Raw genomic sequence first — 23,467 nt, 5'->3', positions numbered from 1 at the left:
GAGAGGGGCCGTGGGGTGCAGGGCCGACCGGGGCCAGGCCAGTGGGGAGACAGGGCTGGGACTGGGCGGGTGTGGGAAGGGGAGGGTGGAGCAGGGCAGTCCCTGGCCCTCAGGGCCACTACGGTTGCCTGTGGCCAGGCTGCCCGTGTCGAGCCTGCCAGGCCCTGGTGGGTGAAGCCCAGTCCTTGGGCCAGCCTGGCCCTGTCCTGTCTCTGCCCCCCGGGGGCCCCCGCTTCCCTGCGGGACGCCTGCCCAGGTCTGGCCTGCGTGGCCCTGACCGCTGTGGACCCTCCCCCAGCCACCCCTGCAGGCAGGGCACAGGGGGAGGAGGGCGGGTTGAGGGGTGGGCATGAGCCCCTCGGCCACGTGGAGCCTCCTGTCCTGCCCGGATGGCGCGGGCCCTCCCGTGTGTTTCACGCCTGGGCTGGTGGTGGGTGCTGGGGTGGGGGCCGGGGACAGAACAGAGGCCTCAGAAGGACCTGGGCTCTCAAGACCTCCGGGGGGACGGAGCCGGGTCTGTGCCAGACTCCAGGTGGGTGCGGGTGTGGGCCCGGCCCTTGGCCCCCACCCCGAGGGCGCAGTCCTGGCGTGGCTGCGCGGCGGCGGCAGCGGTGGAGCAGGGCAGGCGTTCGCGGGCACGGAGGTGAGATGTGTTGTGGCAGCTCCCCCGCCGCCCCAGGCCCGCCCGGAGCGAACACTGCTGGTGGCTTTAATTGCTTTCACATTCGATAGGCCACCTGACAGGCCTCGCGCCGGCCGGCCGCACTCCCACCCAGGCAGAGCCCGGCCGCAGAGCCACTGGGGGACGCGGCCGGGCAGAGGCCCACCGGGCAGAGGGGGACACGTAACTTCTGCCCACGTGGCCCCCTCACTTCCTCTGCTCCCGCCTGGCGGTGGGTCCTGCAGACAGGCCCTGCCGACACACTTGTCACTGGGGAGGCTGCACACCCCCCTCCCCGTAGCCCTGGAGACCAGGGGCTGGCCTGGCTCTGCCCGGCCTGGGCCCTCTGCCCCCTGGAGGCTCGGGGTGAGGCCAACCTCTGCCCTGCGGAGCCCAGCCTGGGCCTGCTGGGCGAGGGCAGGGCCACCGTCCCCACAGGGTGCCAGGGTGTGTCACCCCACCCACGAGCTGGCCCCTCTCCCCCCACAGGGCCCCAGGAGGGCAAGAGACAGATGAGGCGTCCATACAAAACAAAACGCTTTATTTGGTCCACTGGAGCCTGAGTCTGGAAACCACCATGAGGGTCGCATCGTACGGGACAGGGTTGACAATTGATAAAATAGTCTCTGTGTCAGAAGAGCTGGCCGTATGTACAGGGTTAAAAATATTCACAGCTCAGAGTAAAAGGAGGCCCGAAGGGGAGAGGGGAATGTTTCTCTAGGTGTAAAAACCCCCCGCCCCTCGGGACAGGAGGGGTGGGGGCTGGCTGGCTGCTGCTGCCCTGGGCCGCAGGGGGAGGGCCGGCTGGGGGCCTAGGAAGCTGCCTCCAAAGCGGCTGGGGAGTCGCTGTGCAGGCGGGCGGCTCAGCTCCCAGGGCGTCTGGCAGGGAAGGTGCGGTGCCACGCTCTGCCTGGGCCTGGGCCTCGGCTGCCCAGGACGCTGCCGGCCCCTGGCCTGCCTGGCAGGGGCCTGGTGGTGCCGAGGATATGGCCCCCCACCCCCGACAGTAGCAAGGCCAGGCTCCCAGCCTGCCGGCCCCGGTCATGGCTTCGATCCTGGCAGGCGCTCTGGGAATTGCATAGTGTCGCTGGCAGGGAGGCCGGACGGGGTCCCTCCTTCCCCAAGACAGGCACCCGCCTCCCAGGACATGCCGCTCGGCGCCAGGCTCGGGGGCAGAGCTAGGTTCCGACCCCAGGCCCCACAGACGGTGGTTCCTGATCTCACCACGGTCGTGACCTCTGACACCCAGATTTGGTTTTGTGAGCAGAGCTGTAGGCGCGCGCTCTGGCAGGAGAACCACCCCCGGGGGGCAGCCTGGCCTCGGGCCCGCCCGTCGCTGCTGTCCCCGAGGCTGGCAGCCCGCCTGGTTCGAGGTATTCTGCTTGGCGGCCGGGAGGCCTGGTCAGGCGGACGGCAGGCAAGGGGTTGGGGGGCCGCGGGAAGCCGCAGCCAGAGGCTCCCTGGGCGGGTCCTGAGATTCTGTTCAAGCGTCTTCCGTCAGGGTCTCCCTCATAAAGTGCGTGTGGGGTGGGCCGGCGGTCCGAGTGCCCACGGCCTGGCCCTGGACCACGGTGGTCAGAGTGGCCGTGGCCCATGCAGACCGGCCACCTCGGACGTGAGTGGGGGGCTGTGTGTGCCCTTGGAGGCCGTCCAGTCGCTGAGGAAGGCCTGGGCCGCCTTGCGGTGCGCCAGGCGGTGGGTGATGGAGAAGCCGGCGTTGCCCTCTAGCTGCGACAGGATCACCAGGACCTGCCTGGAGGCGGCGGCTGGTGAGGCCAGGAGGGGGCGGGGCCGGGAGGGGCGGGGCCGGGCGAGGCGGGCACCCACCTGTGCAGGGGCGGCACGCTGTCCTGCGTGCGCAGGCTGCCACGCGTGGACACCACGTTGAAGCTGTCGGTGCAGTCACACTGCACGTGCAGGAAGGATCGCGGGTGCCGGTTCTCCACCACCACGATGAGCCCCGCCCAGCCGTGTGTCAGGTAGTAGCAGGTCATGCCCTCGCGGCCCTGGGGACAGGCGCAGGCGTGGGGCGGGGCTGGGCAGGAGACCCCATCACCCTCCCCAGGGACCCCCACCCACCTCGTGCCGCTCGCCCCGGCTCTCGGTGAGCAGGATGATGGCGTCGGCCAGCGTGGTCGGCTGGGCCTCCACCGGTTCCACCATGACCAGCCTCGAGCTGTACACGGCCAGCACATGGCCGGGTGGCGCGGGGGTGTCTCGCGGGGCTCCTGCCGAGGGGCTGGAGGCTGCGGGGAGGGAGCGCGTGAGGCACAGCCGTCCCTGCGCCCGGGTGTGGCCCCCTGCCCTGCGGGGGCGGGGGCGGGGGCAGGGGCTCACCCTGCGCGGCGGGGGGGCCCGGTGGGGCGGGGCTCCAGTGGTTGAAGGCACAGCACACCACGGCGTACTCGCCGGGCTCCAGCATGACGTCGCAGTTGACGAACTTCTTGACGGCGCGTTTGCTGTGGGCCAGGAGGCGGCCCAGGCTCAGGTGGCCGCCGCTGCCGAAGGTGGCCCGGAACACCAGGATGCACAGGTCCAGCAAGTGGCTGTCCCCTGCGTCCGAGCGCCTGTGGGCCAGAGACCACACGGGGGCTGGGGCCACGCCTCACGTGGCTGGGCCCCCCGCCCCCGCCCAGCGTAGCCCCTGTGGCGCCCACCTGCTGCCCTCCTGGAAGAGCGCGAACTCCAGCGAGGCGCGCTCCAGCACCGTCAGCGCCGTCACGCCCACGGGCCCGCAGGCGGAGCTGGGGAAGCAGCCCTGCACGCGCACCTCCTGCCAGTCCGAGTGCACCTTGCAGATGTCCACCGAGTCGAAGTACCTGCGCGGCCGGAGGATGGCCCTGAGCCCCACACGGCCCACAGGTGGCTCCGGTGCGGCACCGTCCACTGTCCTCCCACGGCCCTGGCCCCACTGGGGACCGTGCGCTCAAGTCCTTTGGGAAGGGCCCTCTCAGCAGGACACGCTGTCCCGGCCCCTGCGGCCAGGCCACCATCAGGGTTGCTGGGCCAGGACGGCCGGGAGGCGGCGAGCTCTGGGCGGCAGCCCCGCCCACCTGGCAAACCCCGCCTCCCACACAGCGCCCGGATGCCGGCGCTGGACCCCCACGCGGTCTGAGCCGCCCCGTCCCAGGCCGGCAGGAAGGACGCGGCCTGGGAGGGCGGCGGGGGCCCAGGTACCTGATGAAGTCGCTGTACTCCATCCAGAAGACGCCCTCGCTGCTGCCGTGGGGCATGAGCTCGCCGCGCAGGTGCCCCGGCCAGTGCGGCCACTCGTCCGACCAGCTGCCGTTCCAGGAGAAGCGGCCCCACGGGTTCCGGAGCCGCAGCAGCCTGCGGACCACAGGGCTGAGGGCCGGGCCTGCGCCGCCGCCCAGGGCCGCCGCCCACGGCCAGCCCAGCCCCTACCTGGTGCCCTGGACGTCGCGGACGTCCAGGATGGAGTAGGCGTGGCGGGGGCGCAGGCCCAGGCTCTCATACGCCGCGTCGTCCACCTTCATGTTCCCGCCCCCACAGGAGGCGCCCATGAGGAACCTGCGTGGCAGAGCGGCCCTTGCTGACGGCGCCTCGCCAGCCGAGACCTGCCGGCCTCCGTCCTGCCCCGGGACACGGAGGGGCCCCTCCTGCCTGTGGGGCCTGGGTTCCAGGCACATGAGACGTGTTCAGGAAGGGCTGGCCCAGCCCGTGTGAGGCAAGGCCTGGGTGCCCAGGGGCCCGTGCTCCGGCCTGCAGCTCCAAGCAGCCATGCTGCCCAGCAGCACCGAGTGGGGTCTCGGCACCATGAGCCCCCCAGGCCTGTGGCTTCTGTAGGTCCTCAGGTCTGGACCCTCCCCACAGCCTCCCGGGGCCGGGCAGCCACACCAGCCAGCGTGGGGTGGTCTCGGCACGCCCCACCCCCCGGGCGCCCTGAGCCGCAGGCGCCAGAGGGGGTGACAGGGCTGCAGGGCTGAGTCCCACCAGGCTCCCCGCTGTGGTCAGTCTACACTGGGGGCACCGTGGACACGGGGTGCGGGTCGGGGGGCGCTCGCCACCACGCCTCCCGCTCTGCGGCGCCCGCCCCTCTTACCCAGCCTCCTTAGAACTCAGCATTTTGGCCCAGATGAGGTCAGTGTCAACGGGCTCCTCGCGGGGGTTAGTGGAGCTGACCTGCAGCGCCAGGCTCTCGCAGGGGGCGCCGGTGAGCGTGGCCAGGCCCTCGATGGCGCGGCCCGCCTGGAGGGCAAAGTAGGAGCCGTGCAGCTTGGCCAGCGCCTTCTCGATGAGAGCCACCCAGAGCTGCTTCCGCTGCGCCTGGGGAGGGGCCGAGTCAGCAGCCGTGGCTGCGCCCGCCCACACCCGCCCGCCAGTGCCCCTGGCACACGCGCCCCACCTGCGAGAAGAGCAGGAAGCCGGCCTCGTCGCAGGGCAGCATGTCGTCCACCAGCACCGTGGTCCACGTGCCGTCCTTGCACAGGCGCACCTGGTAGGCGCCCTCTGCACACAGGCTGCGCGTGACCATCACCCGCTCCACCAGGTCCGGCCGCTCGGCCAGCACCGCCAGCGCGCTCAGGAACCTGCACAGAGCGGCCGGGCTCAGCGGGGGACCTCGCAGAGCGGCTGCCCCACCAGCCCAGGCGCACCGGCCTCACCAGCAGTTCCCCAGCAGCCCCTGCAGGATGTCCGAGGGCCGCAGCGTGTGGAACACGGACCACGGGGCTCCCTGGTCCCGGAAGACGGAGCAGTTGATTTCGTGGGGCCGCAGCCACTGCTTCACGCGCTGCTGGACGCTGTCGCCCGTGGGGAAGCCCACGGACTGGGGCCCGGGAGGGAAGCTGTCGTCCACGAAGTTCACGCTGTTCTGCAGAGACCACGGCCGCTAGCTCAGGCTGGGCAGGGCAGGCCCTGGGCGAGCCTCTCTCTGCCTGACAGGGGCGAGACCCACCTGCCCAGCTGTGCTGAGCTCTGGGGTGGGGGTGGGGTGGGCGGGTGTGGCCCGGGAGGGGGGTTGGCTGTGTGCAGCCCACAGGCCTCAGTGCCGGCCCTGCTGGGTGGGGGGCTCAGCTCAGGATGACCCCCTGCAAGGGGACCACAGCAAACAGCCCAAGACACTGTAGGGGCAGCCCAGGGACCAGTGCAGCCCCCAGCCGGAGGCTGACGGGCAAGGGGTGAAGGGAAACCGGCAGCTGCCACCAGGACTGGGAGAGTGAGGGTGCACATGGCCCCCAGCTGACCCGAGGGTGGCGCCACCCTGGGCTCCGGCCTCCCGAGGCTCAAAGGGCAGAGAGCCGGGCATCCCAACCCTGTGCACCAGCAGGGCCTCCGCGCTGCCTGACGCCCCGTGTGCCTGTGGTTTACCGTCTGGGGCGTGGAGTGGGAGGGGTGTGATGTGGTGTCACTCCCTGTCATCAGCAGGAAAGGGACCGCGGCTCAGGCCTGCCGCTCTGTGCCTACGACGAGGGGGCCGCAGGCACCTGCCCTGGCCTTGCTGGGTCCTCCCTGGGCCGGGGCCGATGGGCCATGGGGGCTGAGTGCGGCACCCACCTCGCGGCAGAAGGCCACGATATTCTCCCACAGGGCCTTGGCCTCGCCCTCGTCCGTCTGCCTCCGCTTCTCCACGTGCATGCTCTCCCTGCGCTTTAGGGGCGCGGCCCCGCGGCGCTGGGCCACCAGCAGCTGGGGCGTGTGGCAGGCGGCGCAGTGCTTGGCCCGGGGCGCGTTGAGCAGGGTGCAGGCGGGGCAGGCCCACTGGGCTGCACGCTCGGGCAGGAGGCGGCCGGCCTTGGGGGCCCGTCCGCAGCCGCCGCAGGGGCCGGGCTTGTCCGCGCCGCAGTCTGGGCAGCAGGCGGGCGGCTCGCTGTGCTCCTGGAAGCCGTGCAGCTTGGAGCAGCCGCAGGCGGTGCACCGGGGGACCGCCGTGGGATTCCTGAGCGTGCACCTGGCGCAGGACCAGGTGGTGAAGTCAGGGCTGGAGGGGCTGGCGGGCGTGTAGCGCACGGTGTCCCCGGTCAGGTCTATGACGTCGCTGCCCAGGGCGCAGCTGCCGGCCTCGGCATGGGCAGGGCCAGCCTCCGCCGTGGCCTCCTCCTCCAGCACGCTCAGCCGCTTGCCGGACAGCAGCTCGGCCAGGCGGGAGGCGCCAGCCGCAGCCGGGGCCCGACCCGGGCCCTGGGGGGATGCCCGGGAGCCGGCGGAGGGCGAGGGCTGAGCAGCCTCAGGCACCGGTGGCTGCAGCTGGGGGGGCACCTCCCGGCGGCTGCGGGGCACGGGGTTGTTCTGCAGGGCAGCGGAGAAGGGGCTGAAGGGCGGCCGCCTGGGGGGTTCCTGGCTGGCGGGGGCCAGGTCGCCCTCGGTGCCATCGGTGGAGGGGCCTGGCTGGGGCCCGGCAGGCACAGCGTGGAAGCCGGCAGGGGCCACGACTTCGGGGACCACCAGGGCCTCGGGAGGGATCCGGGGCAGCGAGAGTTTCCGGGGCCCCCCGCAGGCAGAGCAGGAGGTGGCCACGGGCGTGTTGTGCAGCGTGCAGCGTGGGCACGCCCATCCGCTTCCAGACTCTTCAGCCCCCGCCTCCTCTGCCTCGGGGTGGCCCCCGGCCGGCTCCACTGCCGCCGGCCCACCTGTCCGCATGGGCCCTGCCTCCTCCTGGCAGCCACCCTTGGGCTCCGCCAGGGCGGCGGACGTCTTGGGCAGGACCCCATTGATGACTGGCAGGGAGGCCCCCAGCACAGGCTCCGGGGCAAAGCCGCATACTTCACAGGCTTCCCTGCCCAGGAGGTTCCGGAAGGTGCAGCGGGCACAGGGCCACTTCTGCTCCTCCACGCTGAGCCGCAGGATCTGGTCGAGGTCGGGCTTGTGCCGGGGGGCCTCGCAGATGGAGCACTGGCGCTGGCCGGCCGGGTTCAGGAAGGTGCAGCGCGTGCAGGACCACTCCCCGACCGCGGCCATAGACCCGGGAGAGTGGGTGTGGCTGCAAAGAAAGCCTCGGTCAGCCAACCCCGGCCCCCGTGGAGAACCCCCCGTCTGGCTGGGGAGGTGCCTGTCTGTGGCTGCAGGCTGGTGCCCGGACAGTGCGGCCACCTCGGGGCTGGGCTCAGCCTCCGGCTCAGCACCGGGGGCAGGTGGGGAGGCTGTGTCCACCCAGGATGGGACACAGAAGACCCCTCAGGCCCTGGTCCTGGGGCAGGCACAGGACCAGGAGCCCTCAGGAGGGCTGAGCCCCCGCAGGGTGAGCCTGCCCTCTGTGGCGCTGCACCTGCCCGGACACCTGCGGCACGCAGCAGTGTGGGTACCCAGAGGCTGAAGGGGAGGTGTCCCTGGTACCCTGCGGGAGGCAAGTGGCCGTCCCCTGGCCCAAGGAGAGGACACGCCCTATTCTCCCAGGCACTGGACCTGGACAGTCCCCACAGAGCATGGCAGGCTGCCTGTGGCCCTGAGGACGGCTGGGTGCTGGTCGGGTCTCTGCTCCCCCAGGTGTGCAAGAGACTCCTGACAGGGCAGGTGGGCTCCTCGGGGCCGCGGTGGCAGGCGTCTGGGGTGGGACTGTGCCAGCAGGGCTGCTCTGGGAGGGAGGGGCCCCCACACCCCACACACAGTCTCCTCACCGACTGTAGCTGCTCTGCCTGGCGGAAAAATCAATTGTTCTTTATAACACGGTGCGAATCTTGTGCTTCTAACAATATGTTCCAGCTAAACCCTTTTGATTCAGGAAGAAAGGAAACTTGCCTCTTCAAATAAACCAAGAAATCTCCCCAAGCAACATGATTGCTTCCCGGAGCCCAGCGCAAGCTCTGTGACGCGGCTGCCCCCGTGCAGAGGGAGGTGGGCTCGGCCCCCCACCCATGGCTGAGGCTCCGGCCGCCCACGGGGAGGCAGGTGAGGGCAGCAAGGGGGCTGGGGGCGGCTTCCACCTCAGCTCTGTGCTGGGAAAACCCTGAGAACGCTGCTGGACACGCCCAGACCTCTCCTCTCCCGCTCCCTGCTTGGGAAAGGGGTCACAGTCAGCATGTGCCTGCGTGGAGACACACACACACACATGCGCCAGACACGCCACACACTCATGCTCCACCCTGCACCCCCACCAGGCCTGGCCAAGAGGCGGAGCAGCCAGCTGGGCGGCCCGGGGGCCCCGGTGGGCAGCGGAGCTGGCGCAGCCCCTGCAGCCCACCTCCCAGGAGGAGAGAAGCCTCGGGCCCCACTCGGGACGTCACCCCAGTCTGGGCGGCAGGGCCCTCCTGAGACACGCCCTACCCTGGCCCCCGGCCCCCGGCTCCGGCTGTCACAGACAGAAACACCAGGAGGGAGGTTGGGCCCGATATCAGAGCTGCCTCGGGGAATCGGACGGTTCTGCCTGCGTTCAGAGGGCTTAGGTGACTCGGCGCCTAAAGATCAGCTGGGGCCCTCAGGACACGGGCAGCCATGGCCCTTCTGCAGCTGGAAGGAGATTTCTCAGGGGCAGAGACCCTGAAGGTGTTGGGGCCTGCACCCTCGGGTGGGCCCCGGTGGAAGGGGCTCAGGGGCCGGTGCCCAGGAGGCCCGAGCAGGGGTCCGGCCTCCACGAGCCCATGGCCACGCCCAGAGTCACTCTCGAGTGCCGCACAGACCCGGAACCCTGGAAGCACCGTAGGCGAGGCCAGACCACTGAGGCCTGGGAGTAAGAACCCGCATCAGGAGCCTGGAGGTCCAACCCAGGTCTCTGCAGACCTTCTGAAACTGCCAACACGGAACGCTCCTACAATCCCACACACACATGCGTGCTCGGAGTCACGCCGCACTTCAGGACACAGAGCCATCGTGTCCCCGAATCAAGCAGGAGGACAGAGTCGCTCCCGCGCAGTGAGGAGAGCCACGTGGGAAACAAGCCACTCCAGAGACGTCCTCGCGAGAGGCTGCCTGCCTCGACGACCCTCGGGCTGCCAGCGCTCAGCTCCGATTCGAAAGCAGGTCACGACCTCTCGCTGGGGGCACGCCAACGTCCACCGCGGACCGACCAGGACGCAAACGCTCACAGAGGACATGGAGGCCGCTGTCCCGTCGCCACGGATGGGGCGAGGCTGCGGCCTTTCCCTTCTCAGGAAACGCTGACAGGTGTGAGCGCCGCTTTGTCCACGGGGCCCTCGGTCAAAGCCATGCAGCCTCCGGGGTGGCACCTCGCCCGGCAGGGCCCGAGCAGGGCCACACTCTGCCCACTGTCAGCCTTCCTGGGCGGGGTCTGTCCTCGTCCCCGTCCCTGTGTCCCAGGGCCAAAGACGCTGAACCGAGGGCTCACTGACAGGAGGCGGGGGGGGGGGGAGCCGTACGTGGTGTCAGGTGCAGGGGGACCTGGCTGGGAGGGAGGCACAGGCTGTTTCGGGGGCCTGTGAGCCACCTCTCTCTCCTCACAATGGGGGGCTCACTAGGGGTGCTGTAAAAATTCAACAGCCATCCGGGCGCAGTGGCTCACGCCTATCATCCTAGCACTCTGTGAGGCCGAGGCAGGTGGATCACTCAAGGTCAGGAGTTCGAGACCAGCCTGAGAAAGACTGAAACCCCGTCTCTACTATAAATAGAAAGAAATTAATTGGCCAACTAAAAATATGTATATATAAAAAAATTAGTCAGGCACGGTGGCACATGCCTGTAGTCCCAGCTACTCAGGAGGCTGAGGCAGGAGAATCACTCGAGCCCAGGAGTTTGAGGTTGCTGTGAGCTAGGCTGACGCCATGGCACTCTAGCCTGGGCAACAGAGTGAGACTCTGTCTCAAAAAAAAAAAAAAATATTAGCCCGGCATGATGACGCATACTTGTAGTCCCAGCTACTTGGGAGGCTGAGTCAGGAGGATTGCTTAAGCCCAGGAGTTTGAGGTTGCCGTGAGCTATGATGACACCATTGCACTCACTCTAGCCAGGGCAACAGAGTGAGACTCTGTCTCAAAAAAAAAACAAAAACAAAAACAAAAATCAACAGCCAAGAGGGCGGGATGCCCAGGGCTGGCCCTACAGTAGACATAGTTCTGAATTTAAAAACCTCAAGCTTTCGTTTGCACACTTGAACTCAGTAAAAAATAAAAGCAACAAAAGCCATCCACCCATGCGCCACGCGAGCCGTGGCCTCACTGCGGGGACACTGGGGCCGACGCCGCCCCAGGGACACAGCGCAGCCACTTGGCAGCAGCCACGGAGAGCACAGTCCCAGCAACTCTCAACAGCCCTTCTGCAGGACACAGACATCAGCAGATGGAAGTGAACGGACACGTGTGGACTGATGAAAACGTGGAGAGACACTCGTCATTCGCCATCAGGGAAATGCAGATCAAACCAAGTGAGGCGCCACTCCACACCGAGGGGACGGCGAGAGTCCCAAGGACGAAGGCCAGTGTCAAGGGCGTGGAGACACCAGGCTCCCCCGACACTGCCGGTGGGGCTGTGAGACGGGACAGCGCTGGGAAAGCAGCTTCTTCCAAAGTTGACATCGACTCGCCATGAACCCCAGCAACGCTCTTGCCGGGCTCCACCCGAGAGAAATGAAAACGTGTCCGTGAAACTTGTACGTGGCTGTTGGTGGCAGCGTTGTTCCCAAAAGCCAGTGGAAACAGCCCAGGTGTCCACGAACAGATAAACAAACCCTGGTCTGTCCACACAGCGAACAGCGCGTGCGAGTCTGACACATGCCACCACACAAATGACCGCACGACATCACACTAAGCCACGTGAGCCAGACATATAAGGCCACATGCAGTGTGACTCTGCTTACGTGAAATTTCTAGAAAGGACAAATCTACAGATGGGAGGCCAGGCCGTGGCTGTCTGGGGCTGGGGCTGGGGGTGACAGCAAACAGGCAGGATCTTTCTGGGGGGCAGAGACACCGTCAAACTGGATTGACCACGCTGACTAACAGCAACTGAACAGCACGCCGAGGATGAGGGAATTGGGTAAGTTACCGTGTTTCCCTGCAAATAAGACCTACCCATAAAATAAACCCTAGCATGATCTCTAAGCATGTTCGCAATATAAGCCCTACCCGGAAAATAAGACCTAGTGATGGGCGTGGCTGCGCAGCTCACAGGCCTGGCCACGCCGGCTCCCGGACACCCACTGTGATGCCGCCTGCTGCCAGGCTCACGCCGGGGTCTGCGGCACGTCAGAGTGAGGGATGAGGGTGTCACTGGGGAAGTCAGGCTGGGCGCTGGCAGAGCAAGGGCTGCCATTGCTGCCCCGCACCCCGGCTGCAGGACAGGGCGAGGCAGAGGGGCCAGTGAGCGTCCAGCACCCCAGAGTCCTGAGGGGGGCTCCCCAGGTGACCCAACGGCAGCCCCCACCTGCCCCAGGCCCACGTGGCCCCCACGACGCCCTGGAGGCAGCCGTGTTGCGACAGGGCGTTGTAGATGGGGCGGGGAGCTGGCACACGCTCTGGCCATCCGGGTGGGTCGGCGGCCTCCCCTGGCCCAAAGGGCAGCCCTGGATCACGGCTGTGAGGCCCAGGGCCCGTGGTGGGCTGTCCTGGCACATGCCTGTCCCGATCAGGCCGAGGCTGCACAGTGGCTCAGGAGGGGGGCTGGGGTCCCACACCTGCCCGGCCAAGAGCAGGAACAACCTGGAGCGCCCCGGCTCCTCCTTCAGGGAGGAGAAACAGGGACCCCCCCTTCTCTGCCAGCACCTCTGCCGAGGAAGGGACACCCCGAAAAAGAGGTCTTCTGCCCACAAGGCCCCTCGGGGAGGCGGCCCCTCCCCACCTCCTTACCTGCGGGCCCGGGGGCGCGGGGGCTGGTGCTGCCGGGTGACCAGGGCGCCTCCCCAGACAGGCCCCCCTGGGCCGCTCCTACACCAGCCGGCTGCTGCCAGGGGCCCCGGGTAGGGCGGCCCCCTGGGGAAGCTGTGGTCCGACTCGGTCTCGGCGGCCAGGGAGGAGGCGGAGCTCCCCATGGCCCCCCTGACATGGGCCGCGCGCAGAGCCGGGCCTGGTCACCTCTGGCCGGCGGCAGCGGGCGAAGTGGAGCATGGAGGGAGGAGAGTGCCCGCGCCGGAGACAGGGCGGCCGGCTGGTCACAGTGACACGACAACAGAAAGAGAAAGAGAGAGAGAGAGTAAAAGTGTAGAAGAAATAGCATGACCCAAACGCTCCAAGCCTGGGAGGGTCCCCGCGGGCCAAGTGCCACGTAGGCCCAGGGCTGGCCAGAGCCAGAGCCACGTCCACGGCACCCGTGGGCTTCCTCCTGCCGTCTGGGCCCAGTGGGTGGAGGTCGGGCGTTGGGGACCAGGGTCCGAGGACGGTACCCCCATCCCTGAAAGCCCCACATCACTGGTCCCTGGTCTCCAAAGAGGTCTCACTCCTTGGTGACAAAGGAGATCGTGCCATTCTACCGTATTACCGGACAAAGGATCGAAGGGACATTTAACCAAAGGGCAGGGAGGGGGAGGGCAAGGGCCCCAGCCTGGCCTCAGGGGAGGGTGCCTGGAGCCACCACGAGGCCCCGCAAAGACCCTGGGCCTGGGGGGCAAAAGCAGCCCGGGCGGGGCTGAGATGCACAGCTGCCCACAGGCTGTTCTGGATCCTTCTGGAAGGACAGCAGCCTGACCACACAGACCCACACACCCTGGCCAGCCCCAGCTCTGAGAGGCCGGTGTGGCTGCAGGCAGGGGCTGGCCACCTGGGTCCCCCCTGCAGGGCGGTTAGACTCACCCCACCGGCCAGGCTCCCAGGTGGGTCCACAGTCCACATAGGCAGGGCTCTTGGGGGCTTCCAGAGTCAGAGGGGCCCGCAGGGCAGAAACTGCTCACAACCGGGCCCTGGGCTGGCCAGAGCGAGCCCAGAGAACAGAGCACCGTCACGGCCACTCTCAGCTCCTTCATGACCTGCCTACCCCTCTGTGCCAGGGAGACCCTCGAGGAGCCTGGGCTCACGCGTGCTGCTGGGAGCATGAGCTCCCGGGAGGACCCACCTGCTCTCACAGGCCTGGGCAGACATGGTGTCCAGCTACACGCGGGCAGCCACTGCGCGTACCTGTCACGGAGCAGAGCCGCACACTGGCCTCGCCCGCCTCTGCGCTGGCTCAGATAGCTCCCGGAGCTGTGCGCAGCCTGGTAAACGGGCCCTGTGGGCCCATGCGGGGCAGGAGCCAGCCTGGGGGGTGGTTCTCCTGGGGGGGAGGGGACGGGACAGCCCCCACTTGCTGGGTGCTCAGGAGAGAGGAATGAGGGAGGAGAGGCGGCCTGCAAGGGCCTCGCTGCTCTCCACGAACACCTGCCAGCCTCTGCCCGGCCAGGCGCTCAGATACGGCAACCGGCAACACTCAGAGACCCCTGCCCTCAGGGGGCTCCCTGTCTCGTGCCATGCCTAGAGAGCAGCTGTGACGTGTCCCCAGACTTTCGGGAAGGGGCAGGTGCTCCCAGGACAGGGGCCGGACCCCGAGCCGTGTGCACTCTCCTTCCTCCCATGCCTTCACTGGGAACTGCTGCTGCCCTAGTTTTAAATGGGGCGGTGGCCTAGATCTGGCCTTAGGGACACACAGAGGTAGGGCCGCTGTGGCCCTGTGGAGACAAGGTGTTCACCAGCCGGGCTGACCAGACTATCCCCCAGTCCCAGCGAGAGGCATGTGCCTCCCCACGGCCTGCGAGGACAGCAGAGCTGGACAAGGACAACCCTCCCCAGGACTTGGTGTGGGGCCACAGACCCCCAGCTCACCTGCCCCCGCTGCCCCCAGGCCTGTCCTCAGCCACCAAGGGCCCCCGAGGGTGTCATAGCACCAGACTCGCAGGTGCTTCCTTCAGTGGGACGCAGGGCAAGTCACCCACGCTCCTGCGGCTCTGGGGACCCCCGAGTGCCAGCGGCCCCACCTGGGGAGCCAGAGCACACATGGGGGTGCCCCCAGCACAGCCCCTGCCACAGGGCACCTTGACCCTTGCCCAGGCAGCACCCACAGCCACGTCCACGCCGCCCCGTCTTCCAGCTCGTGGCGCACATGGTGAGGCCACCTGCCCTCCCCGCCGTGGGTGCAGGAGGCAACAGTGGAGTGGCGGCCCCACCCAAGGTGACAGGTGTGTTCCCTGCACACAACCCCGGCCTCCAGAGGCCCGAGTCTCAGCAGACCCTACGGAGCCATCTGCAGCAATCCCAGTGGGGTGGCCTGAGACCTCCCCACCAGGAAGGGGTGTGGGGGGGCAGAGGGAGAGTGGGGGTCCCTGCGCCCAGGCAGACAGCAGCACAGCCAGGCCCCTACCACACCCAGGACCGCACCCAACAGACCAGGAGGCCAGGAGCAAGCCACCGCCTGGGACTTGGCCTGGTCAGTCCCCATAGCCTCAAGACAGGCACCGCTGCCCTTACCCTGGCTGACACCAAGGCCACCCCGGGGCAAGCGGCCCCAAGGAAACAAAGCTCTTGCCTGCCTGTGGCAGGAGGGGTGGGGACAGGGAGCAATCCGCCCCATCCACCCATCATCCCCATAAGAAACCAGGCCAGGGCCCCACCCTGAGGACAGACTGGGACTGTGACCTCCCACCCGCCCAGAGAACTGGCAGGATGGCATTCTCCGGAAACAGGTGGATGGGGCACCCTCAGCACCTCCCAGGATGAGGGAGGCCCGGCACCTGTTCCCCCCAGTCCTGCCTGGTACTGCCAGCTGGGTGTGGGGGTCCACCTGGAGGCCAGAGGCAGAGCACGGAGGTGGCCACCAGGGAGTCAAGCAGGCCTGGCAAGACCCACACCTGCCCTGACTGGGCACCCCCCAGTGACAGGACCACGGCCTGGAAGGCCAGGAGGACCAGGCTTCCGCAGGGCGGCCAGTCTCAAGGGTCCCGTGAACCAAGGGCTGCACAGAAGGGCGCTGGGCACCGCATCGCAGCCCTTGACCGACAGCTCCCCAACACGCCCTCTGGAGCCACAGCACCTGGGACGCACCCGAGGCCCCGAGGAGCTGCCAGGCCCCCTTGGAAGGGGCCCCTCCACACAGGCTTCCCCTGGCATCCACTGAGGGTGTGCCCCGACGGCCTGGACTCTGACCCCAGAAGCCCTACCCGGCCTCCAGCTTATCTGCACAATCCAGAGTCCCAGGGAAATCAGTCCTGACCAGCCACGTGGCCCAGGGCTGTAGCCTGGACCCCCCACCCCCACCCCGGGGCTTCCCTGTCCCAGCTTAGCACGCGCAGCCTGCGAACTCACAGCCGACAGCAGCCAGAGTCCTGGGTGGCAGCAAGGGCTCAGCTGGCTCCTCGGTGCCCTGGTCTAAGGCCCTGCCCTGTCCAGTCCAGCCGGGTCAGCCAGGGTAGCAGATGGAGCTGCCCAGGTCCTGCCCTGACCTCCCACGGCAGGGCTGGAGACCAGCACAGGCCAGGGCAGCCCGGGCTTCTGGGGCACTGCCCAGGCAAGGTGGCCAGGGAAGGCAAGGCTCAGGGCCAGCAACCGAGACTCCTGGACCCGAGTCCTGGCACCGAGGGCCACTCCAACCACCAACACGGCTTTGCTTTCCTTGGCACAGGCTTATCACGGCAGGAGCCACCAGACAGCGAGGTGCTTGCTGCACCCATCCCGTCCTTCCTAGGCCCACGTCAGCCAACTGCAGTCTCCTCCACTCGCTCACCCATCACCCTCCTAGGAGAACACCACCAAGGACAGCAGCCACCACCTCCACCTGCCGTCTGCCTCTCGGCACTGGACAGGCAGGCACAGGCATGACCCTGCTGACCTCGGTGCGGTGAACACAGAGGCTCAGCTGAAGATCAGACATGCCCACCTAGGGCCACGTACAGGGAGAAAAGCTTTGGGGCGCCCAAGAGCAACAGTACTTCTGCTAACACACCTGGGAGGAAGCGTGGCCTGCCCTGAACCTCTTGCCAGCACCAGAACACACCCTGAGGCAGTTCTTCTCTTCTGGTTCCAGCTTTCTTCGTGTGGCCAAGGACTTCACAGCCTCCGAAGGCTGCAGCCGCCAGCCCGAGGCTGGGAGTCGGGGAACAGGCCTGGCTGCTTGCGGAGCTCACAGGACTGCAGCGCACAGCCCGCCCTGGGCAGGGCCTCCTTTCCTTGGCCCATTCAGGGCAGCTCTGAGATACCCACCAATCCACCCTTTGACGGACTGGTTCCCTCTGCTTTCCGAATTGCCTGGCTTCCCTGGGTGGGAGGAGAAGAGATGGGCGTGTCTAAAATGACAGCAAAGATCACGTCCTGAGAGGCTCCCAGGGCGTGGGGGCGGCCTGGAAGGACGGGAAAGGCAGGAGTGGGGGTATCACCGTGTGTCCTTCCATGTCTCTGCAGTGGCACCACCTCAACCACACATCATGGAAAAGGGAGTTTCGAAATTGTACTGTCAGGGAAACAGGAACATTCTCGGGATTTCAGTTCTTAGTTCACAAGTTCAACGATGTTTAACATTGAATACTATTTTTAACAGGGAAAAAAAAGGACAAGACAAGCACTCTCGATTTTTGGCACTTCTATATTTCTGCCTGCCAAGTGGCAGCAGGTGCAGCCCTCGCCTTGGCAACCTGGTGGCCTTGCCGGTGGCAAAGTAGGGGTCATGGGGTGGCGGCACTCGCATCTCCCGCTCACCCTGAAGAGAGGCAGACGGGGAGCTGTGTGGCCCTGCGCCCCAAGGAGGCCTCCGGGCACTTCCTCCCCATGAGTCGGCCTCTCCACAGGCACCTTTTCAGGAAGGGCAAGGGCTCCAGAAGCCACGGCCTCTCCCATTGAAGGGGCAGGAGGCGGGGAACGAGGCAAGGCGGACAAGGTGTAGAGGTGCGGCCTGCCCGGTGACTCTGGCCAAAGGGCAACTTTTGCAGGGAAAGCAGAGGGGAGGCACTGGGAGAGATTCCCTGTGCTGCCCAGCGAGCTGCTTCCGCACAGGAGCAGGACGCCGCCAGGACTGTCTGCAGCTGGGCATAGTGCGACATTTTCAAACAGCAGCTATCGACCCATTTTCTCCCAGATATCCTGAAGCCCTATCCAGGCACCTCCTCCACCCTGGCTACCTACCAGGGGGACAGGGACCACAGCTGCCCTCTGCCCTCGGGAAGCTGAGGGAGGAATGGGTGTGGGGCAGCAGAGCCACAAGGGCATCAGTCAGGACAGGTGGGGTGAGGTCGAGGCATGTCGCTCCACAGGATGCACGAGAGTCTGCCCGGGTGCCCCAGATGCGTCCTCGAGGGAGGGCCACAGTTTGCTCCCTGTGCAGCAACGCGCAGAGGACAGCCTGATGCCCAGGGCCTTGTGGCTCATGCTGGGGCCCCACCCTGTCCTTCCTGGGGTCTCTGCATTGAGCTAGGAGGCCCCTCTGCCCCCCCATCCCCGTTCCCTGCAGGCCCAGTTACTGCGGCACCAACGTGGCTGTCCACAGACCCCACGTGGACACCTAGACACCTCGTCGGGCCACTCGTCATGGGGTCTCCATTCGACTGCGCGAGACCCCGAGTGACAGGGTGTGGCCGAGCAGCGAGATGCTCACGCGAGGGTCACAAGGCAGCAGGGCCTTTCTCAGATTCAGAAATGAGCTGAGGTCAGGTGTCCCACTCCCAAGTACGCTGCGGCGCCCTCCCTCCCCTCGGACTTGAGAATCCAAGTGAGCCAGGGCTGCCTGACCACCCGCCGGCTGGGGCTAGGCAGCGCTGGGCCTGTCCAGGAACAGAACAGCCCCTGCCCTCTACGCGCTCACGGCCAGCAGGGGACACAGGGCCGTGCCAAGTGCGAGTGCCGCTGGCACGTCCTAGAAGGGAGCCTGGGTGGGCCGGAGGGGAAACATCAGAGCAGGGCGGACCTTCTGGGTATCCTCAGCAGGGCAGGGTGTGGGGTCAAGTGGCTCTGCTCACGACACCACGAGGGGACAGCCAGGCGGCAGGGAAGCCTGCGTCCTCGCTGAGGGGTCAGGAGGGACGTGGAAGAACAACATAGTCACACCGTGCTCTGGATGCTCCTGCCGTGCCAGGCGCTGGGCAGCAGGGCGAGGGCAGGACCGGAAGACGGAACAGTGAGGCGGGGCCGCAGCCGCGCAGGACGACTACAGAGCAGAGGCCCCTGGGCAGGCCGGGGGCAGGCAGAGCCCATCCTCGGGGCAGGCAGAGCCCTTCCCCTGGGCCGGGGCCCAGACTCTCTCTCAACATCTATGGAAAAGAGCAACCAAACCCACCCCCTACACCTCTGTCTTTTCACCTACAGTCGAGGGCAGTGGCAGCCCAGGACCCACCTGGAAGTGATAGGTCACCAGCCTTCCTGGGTTTCTGTAGCTGCATTTGCAAAGAGCCCAACTTGTTTCTGTTTAATTATGTCATTTGCCGCCTCAGCACGCGTCCACGCCTGGTGCCGTGAGCCAAGGAGTCACGTCAAGGGCCAGAGGGCTGGACCAGGGGCTGCTCTGCCCAGAACGGCCATGTGGACGGATGCCCTCTTTCAGGGTTGTCACCAGCGGGCTGAGGCCCCTGAACAACATCTACGGTTTTCTAGGATTTACATATGAGGTGGCAGAATGAGGAAGTAGAAAGGCAGCTACGTGAGCCAGAGGCTTGGATGTTCGGCCTCCCTCGGCTCCTCCCCTGCCAGAACTGCTGTCCCTCAGCCTCGGTTTCCTCATCTGTACAACTGACACAGGATTAGAGGGGCCAGCCACTTACTGCTCCCAGAGAGCAGGGTCTGTGGAAGCCCAGACAGTACGTCCCTGTGAAGTCACTGAGCCTGGGCCCAGCAGGGTTTGAGCCTGGCTCCCTCGAGAACTTGAGGTCAGTAGCCTGTCTGCCAATCAAGCAGCTCCAGAGAGTCTCAGATGCAGAGATGGAAGGGGAAGAAAGAGGGGTGCTCCTCCAAGAAGCAGAAGGACCTCAGCGCAAGTAAGACATGCCCAAGCCCAAGGCAAGGCTGGGCTGGCTTCCCACAAGACCTGCCTCCCCAGCAGGGCAGCAGAGCAGGAGCTCCCCATGTCTATCTGGGGCCAGGAAACCCTATCTGTCTTACCCCTCTCCACATTTGAGAAAGTCACTCTGAACTGGAAGGGTAGAATTACCCTCGCCTCCTCCCCGAGTCCCAGACTCTGAGAGCAAGGAGGCAATTATGGGGCATTCTCCACACCTAATTGTGACTCACACTTCTGCAGCCCTCAGACCTGGGCAGAGGGAACTCAGGGGTCCCCATAGGAGGCGCACATGCCCGACTGGGCACCCAACTGAGGCCTGGTTTTCTCCACTGGCCTTTGAGTTGCAGGACTCCAAAAAGCCAGGCCTGCCTCACATGTTCTAGGCTTTCCGGTTGCTTTCCGGTCCTGTTTCCTGCAGTTTGGTAACAAGCTCCAGGGCACTAAGGGGACCTGACAGTCCCGCCAGTGTGGCCAACTGGACACACAAGGGTTCACGGGTCAGGAGTAGAAGGCCCCTTTTGCAGCCAGCAAGAAGAGCTGAATTGTCAGGGACCACTTTCTGTAACTTCCTGAGTCGGTGCAAATGCTGATGGCTGGCGCAGAAGGGACTCTCGCGGCTATCCTCCACTCCAAGTGGCCACCCCAGGCAGTTCCCCAAGCCACAGGGGAGGGATACCTGCAGCAAGCAACACATCCCCTGATGCAGCCGGGGGCCGGAGGCTTGGCCCAGAAAATAAGGGCACTCAAGGGCAGGCAGGGGCTGAGGCCGTCTCCCGAGTCCGCAGCACTCCAGGGCTGGCCTCGAGTGACCCGCATGACCCAGGTCCCTGCCTGCTTCCCGCCTTCTTCGGGGTCCCTCACCGAAGCAGCACTCGAGCCCAGCCTCAGTCTCCAAAGCCCTGGAGGCGCCAGCGGGCTGACCTCGGCTCTGAGGGCCCGGCCGCTCCTGCCTTCAGCCGGGAGCCCGGGCGCGTCCGGCCACCGGAGGGCACGCGCCCCTCCGGGCCTGCTGTCCCCAGCTGCCCTCTAGGCCCGAGCTTCCCGCCGGGGCTCCCAGGCTGCGCACCGGCCGGCGGGACTCACCTCCGCAACCCGGCGGCGCCTCCTCAGTCCCCGTGGCCCGGGCAGCGCGGCCGCGGTCCCGGCCCCGGCCCCCGGGCCCGCTCGCCTCCGCCGGCCGACCCACAACTTCTGCCTCCGGAGAGCGGCGCAGCCACTCTCGCCGCTGGCCGTGCTGCCCGGACAGCCTCCCGCGCCTCAGCCACGGAGCAGCCAAGCGCCCCGACCCGGCCCGGCCCGGCCCCGGCCAGCGACCGGCGCCCGCACTACGCCGCCTCCGTAGCGTAGCGCTCGGCCGGGGCCCCGCGGCTACGACGCGCCCGGGGCGCACGCGGCGCTGTGAATCGCGCGCCCGGACTACGGCTCCCACAGAGCCGCGCGGCGCCCGGCGCGAGGCAGGCCGGGAGCTGGGGGCGGAGCCGGGCGTGAGGCAGGCCGGGAGCGGGGTCCCGGGCCCGGCGCGAGGCAGGCCGGGAACTGCGGTCCTCAGGGCGTCCTCTCCGGCCCGCGCGCGCTGCTGGGGACTACGGGGCTTGGGACCCCGCCGGGCGTATAGCGGAGGGGCCGGGCCTCAGTTCGTGGGGCGTCTGGCGGCTCCGCGGCGTCCTCGAGCCGTCGAGACCCCTTCGCGCCCGGGCACCTCCACCCCTTTCCGCGCCGTCTCACACTTGGCTTCCTCAGTTTCCCCACCGAGCCAGTGGTGAAAAGGAGGAAACGTAGCGGGACCCACTTGGGTGCCTCGGCATTTGCAGGGCCACTTGAGCACATCGCCTGTCTAATAAGCCTGTTTTCTCCTCGGCGACAGAGGGAGGCTGCGGGGGTCGTCGGGCCTGGCCTGGCAGGAAGGAAGCCATTCCCACCCCAGGAGCAGCTGGGGAGGAGGCCGGTTCTCATGCTCTCGGGGAAGCTGAGGGCATCCGGGCAGATAAGGAGCCCGACAGGGCACTGGCGGTGCAGTGAGATCCGGGAGAGACAGTGTTTGGTTGTGGCCCGATTCTGCGGGGAGATGGAGCAGTCTCACAAGTGGGAAGTGGGGTGATGTTCACTCTAAGGCCCAGAAACTGAGCCAATCTCAACAAGACCTACAGGGCCAGAGCTAGTGTTCCCTGGAGGACGTTCATGCTCCAGGAAAGCCAGCGACCCACGGACGGGTCTTCACCACGCTCACCAGGTGCTGCAATGGGGATACCTAGTCACAACCTGGGGGCAGCTTCAGCTTTTAGCTGCAGTCAGGACAAGCTGGCATCCTGAGTGTCCCTAGGTGGCAGGAGATTTGCTTCTGTCCTAGGAGGCCTTTGGTGAGGAGACTTCATTCCCCTGCCTTGGAACATGTCCCCCTGGGTCTGCTGCCTGCTCTGTGGAGACTGGCAGGGCAGCTGTTTGTCCCTAGCCAGGTGTTTCCATGCCTGGTAGGGGCACTGAGGGCTGCAGAGCTGGCTCTCCTGTGACTTGGATAGGGCTCTCGGCCCGTCCTCTCAAGCTTCCTCACATGCATGAAGGCTGACTAGCCAGGTGTGGCTGTAGAAGCACAGCCAGGGCTGCCTCTCAGGGAGGGTTCTGTGACTGCAGATTCTCTTCCCTTCCCAGTCATCCCTGGGCCCTGCCCAGGGTGGTTGTACATGTCAGGGCTGGTGTGGCTCCCTGGCTGGGGGCTGCTGGTCCAGCCAGCAGAGGGCTTGTGGCCCTGCCACCTGCCAACCAGAGAAACAACTGAAGTTGAGCTTGTTGATGTGACAGCAGAGGTTCTTGCCAGCTTACTACAGAGCGGCCAAGGTCTGTCATGGAGGGGAGAGAGCCCACCCACCCAGAAGACAGCAGGAGGAGGCTTAAAGGTTGAGATTTCACCACCTGAGGAGGGAACTGAAGGGAATGGGAAGATGAGAGATGGGGTCTTTGCTGCCTCTGTGCAATGTGTGTCACGTTAAAGGCTATGTCACGAGACACCAGGCATCGCCCAACTGGGCTGTACTGCCCGCTGCACAGAGAAGAGCCCGTACACTGGGGCGTCAGGGTTGCAATGGAGAAAGCATTTAACTCCACAGAGTGCTAAGCAGGGAGACAGGAGGAATTTCTCAAATGCGCCTCCCTGAGATGGGGTTTGGTAGCAAATGATTATAGGGGTATAGAAATCATTTTCCTGAGTTGAGTCAGTTTCTGGGATGGAGGGGGGGAGGTGTAACAATTCTGATTGAGCCAGTTTTCAGAAACTACCTTTAGGTTTGGAAAAGGTGATGTTATCTATGGAGAAAGTTAAGAATCTTTATGATCACCAGCTGTGTGACTCCAGAGTAGCAATTACAGAGAAGTAAACGGGACAGTGGCTGGTTATTATAATTTTTAGCTAGGCCTGGTGCCTTTGCAGAATCTTAGGCCCTTACCACAGCTTTCACCTTACACCCTTTGTTGATTTGTAAAGGGCAGTTTCACAAGCGTGAATTTTAGGACTATAGAGCAGAAGATAAGTGACTCTGGATTATTGTTGATTGATCCCTGCCCCTGTACACAACCTCACATTGAGATAGACCCAAGCAGCTAACACAGGACAGCCCGCCCGTGCGTAGAAGGCATGACAGGAAGGCATGATCCCACCTGGAGAAGAGGCAGGGAGGGCCAGGCAGAAAGGGCTGAGCAGAGGTGGGAGGTGTCCGTTCAGGCACCCTTGGGGCCAGAGCAGTAAACAAGAGACCCTACTGCCGCCATGGAGCGTAGACTGTCGTGGGAAGAGCACACTGGGAGGTGGATGGGATGGGCACGGGTGCCATGGCCAGCAGGTGGGCTGGCTCATCTCTGACCAAACTCACAGACTGTCCTGGTGGTGCTGTGATTACCTGCTTGTGAGCCACACATCCCTGGGCCCAGGAGGGCAGCCTACCTGTGGGTAAAATATACTCGGGTAAGGTCTCTGGCCAAAGCTGCTGCCCTTCTCTGGGCCTCCTTCTCCAGGTTTCTGGGCTCCAGCAGGTGGAG

At 66.1% G+C, this 23,467-nt stretch overlaps 1 protein-coding gene across 1 annotated transcript; it reads right to left on the bottom strand.

Moving 5' to 3' along the window:
* Positions 1-1,185: 1,185 nt before the first annotated feature.
* On the bottom strand, positions 1,186-20,833 carry CAPN15 (calpain 15). The gene is made up of 12 exons (XM_012737819.3): positions 20,525-20,833; positions 6,179-7,601; positions 5,287-5,495; positions 5,028-5,211; positions 4,725-4,948; positions 4,067-4,192; positions 3,839-3,991; positions 3,319-3,480; positions 2,999-3,228; positions 2,741-2,907; positions 2,489-2,667; positions 1,186-2,414 (listed from the first exon to the last, which is right to left on the bottom strand). The coding sequence occupies exons 2-12, from the start codon at positions 7,577-7,579 to the stop codon at positions 2,237-2,239; spliced, it is 3,213 nt and encodes a 1,070-aa protein (XP_012593273.1). The 5' UTR covers positions 7,580-7,601; positions 20,525-20,833; the 3' UTR covers positions 1,186-2,236.
* Between the last annotated feature and the right edge of the window lie 2,634 nt (positions 20,834-23,467).

Source organism: Microcebus murinus, chromosome 19 (genome assembly GCF_040939455.1).
Source record: "Microcebus murinus isolate Inina chromosome 19, M.murinus_Inina_mat1.0, whole genome shotgun sequence".
In the NCBI taxonomy this organism is placed as follows: Eukaryota; Metazoa; Chordata; class Mammalia; order Primates; family Cheirogaleidae; genus Microcebus; species Microcebus murinus.
This window is presented reverse-complemented; position numbering and strand designations above follow the sequence as displayed.

Excerpts from the sequence above, each read along its gene's own strand:
- CAPN15 (XM_012737819.3), bottom strand. The coding sequence starts at position 7,579 with ATGGCCGCGGTCGGGGAGTGGTCCTGCACGCGCTGCACCTTCCTGAAC. Across the intron at positions 5,496-6,178 it reads TCGTGGCCTTCTGCCGCGAG|AACAGCGTGAACTTCGTGGA; the intron begins GTGGGTGCCGCA and ends TGGTCTCTGCAG. Across the intron at positions 3,481-3,838 it reads GAGTACAGCGACTTCATCAG|GTACTTCGACTCGGTGGACA; the intron begins GTACCTGGGCCC and ends CCGGCCGCGCAG.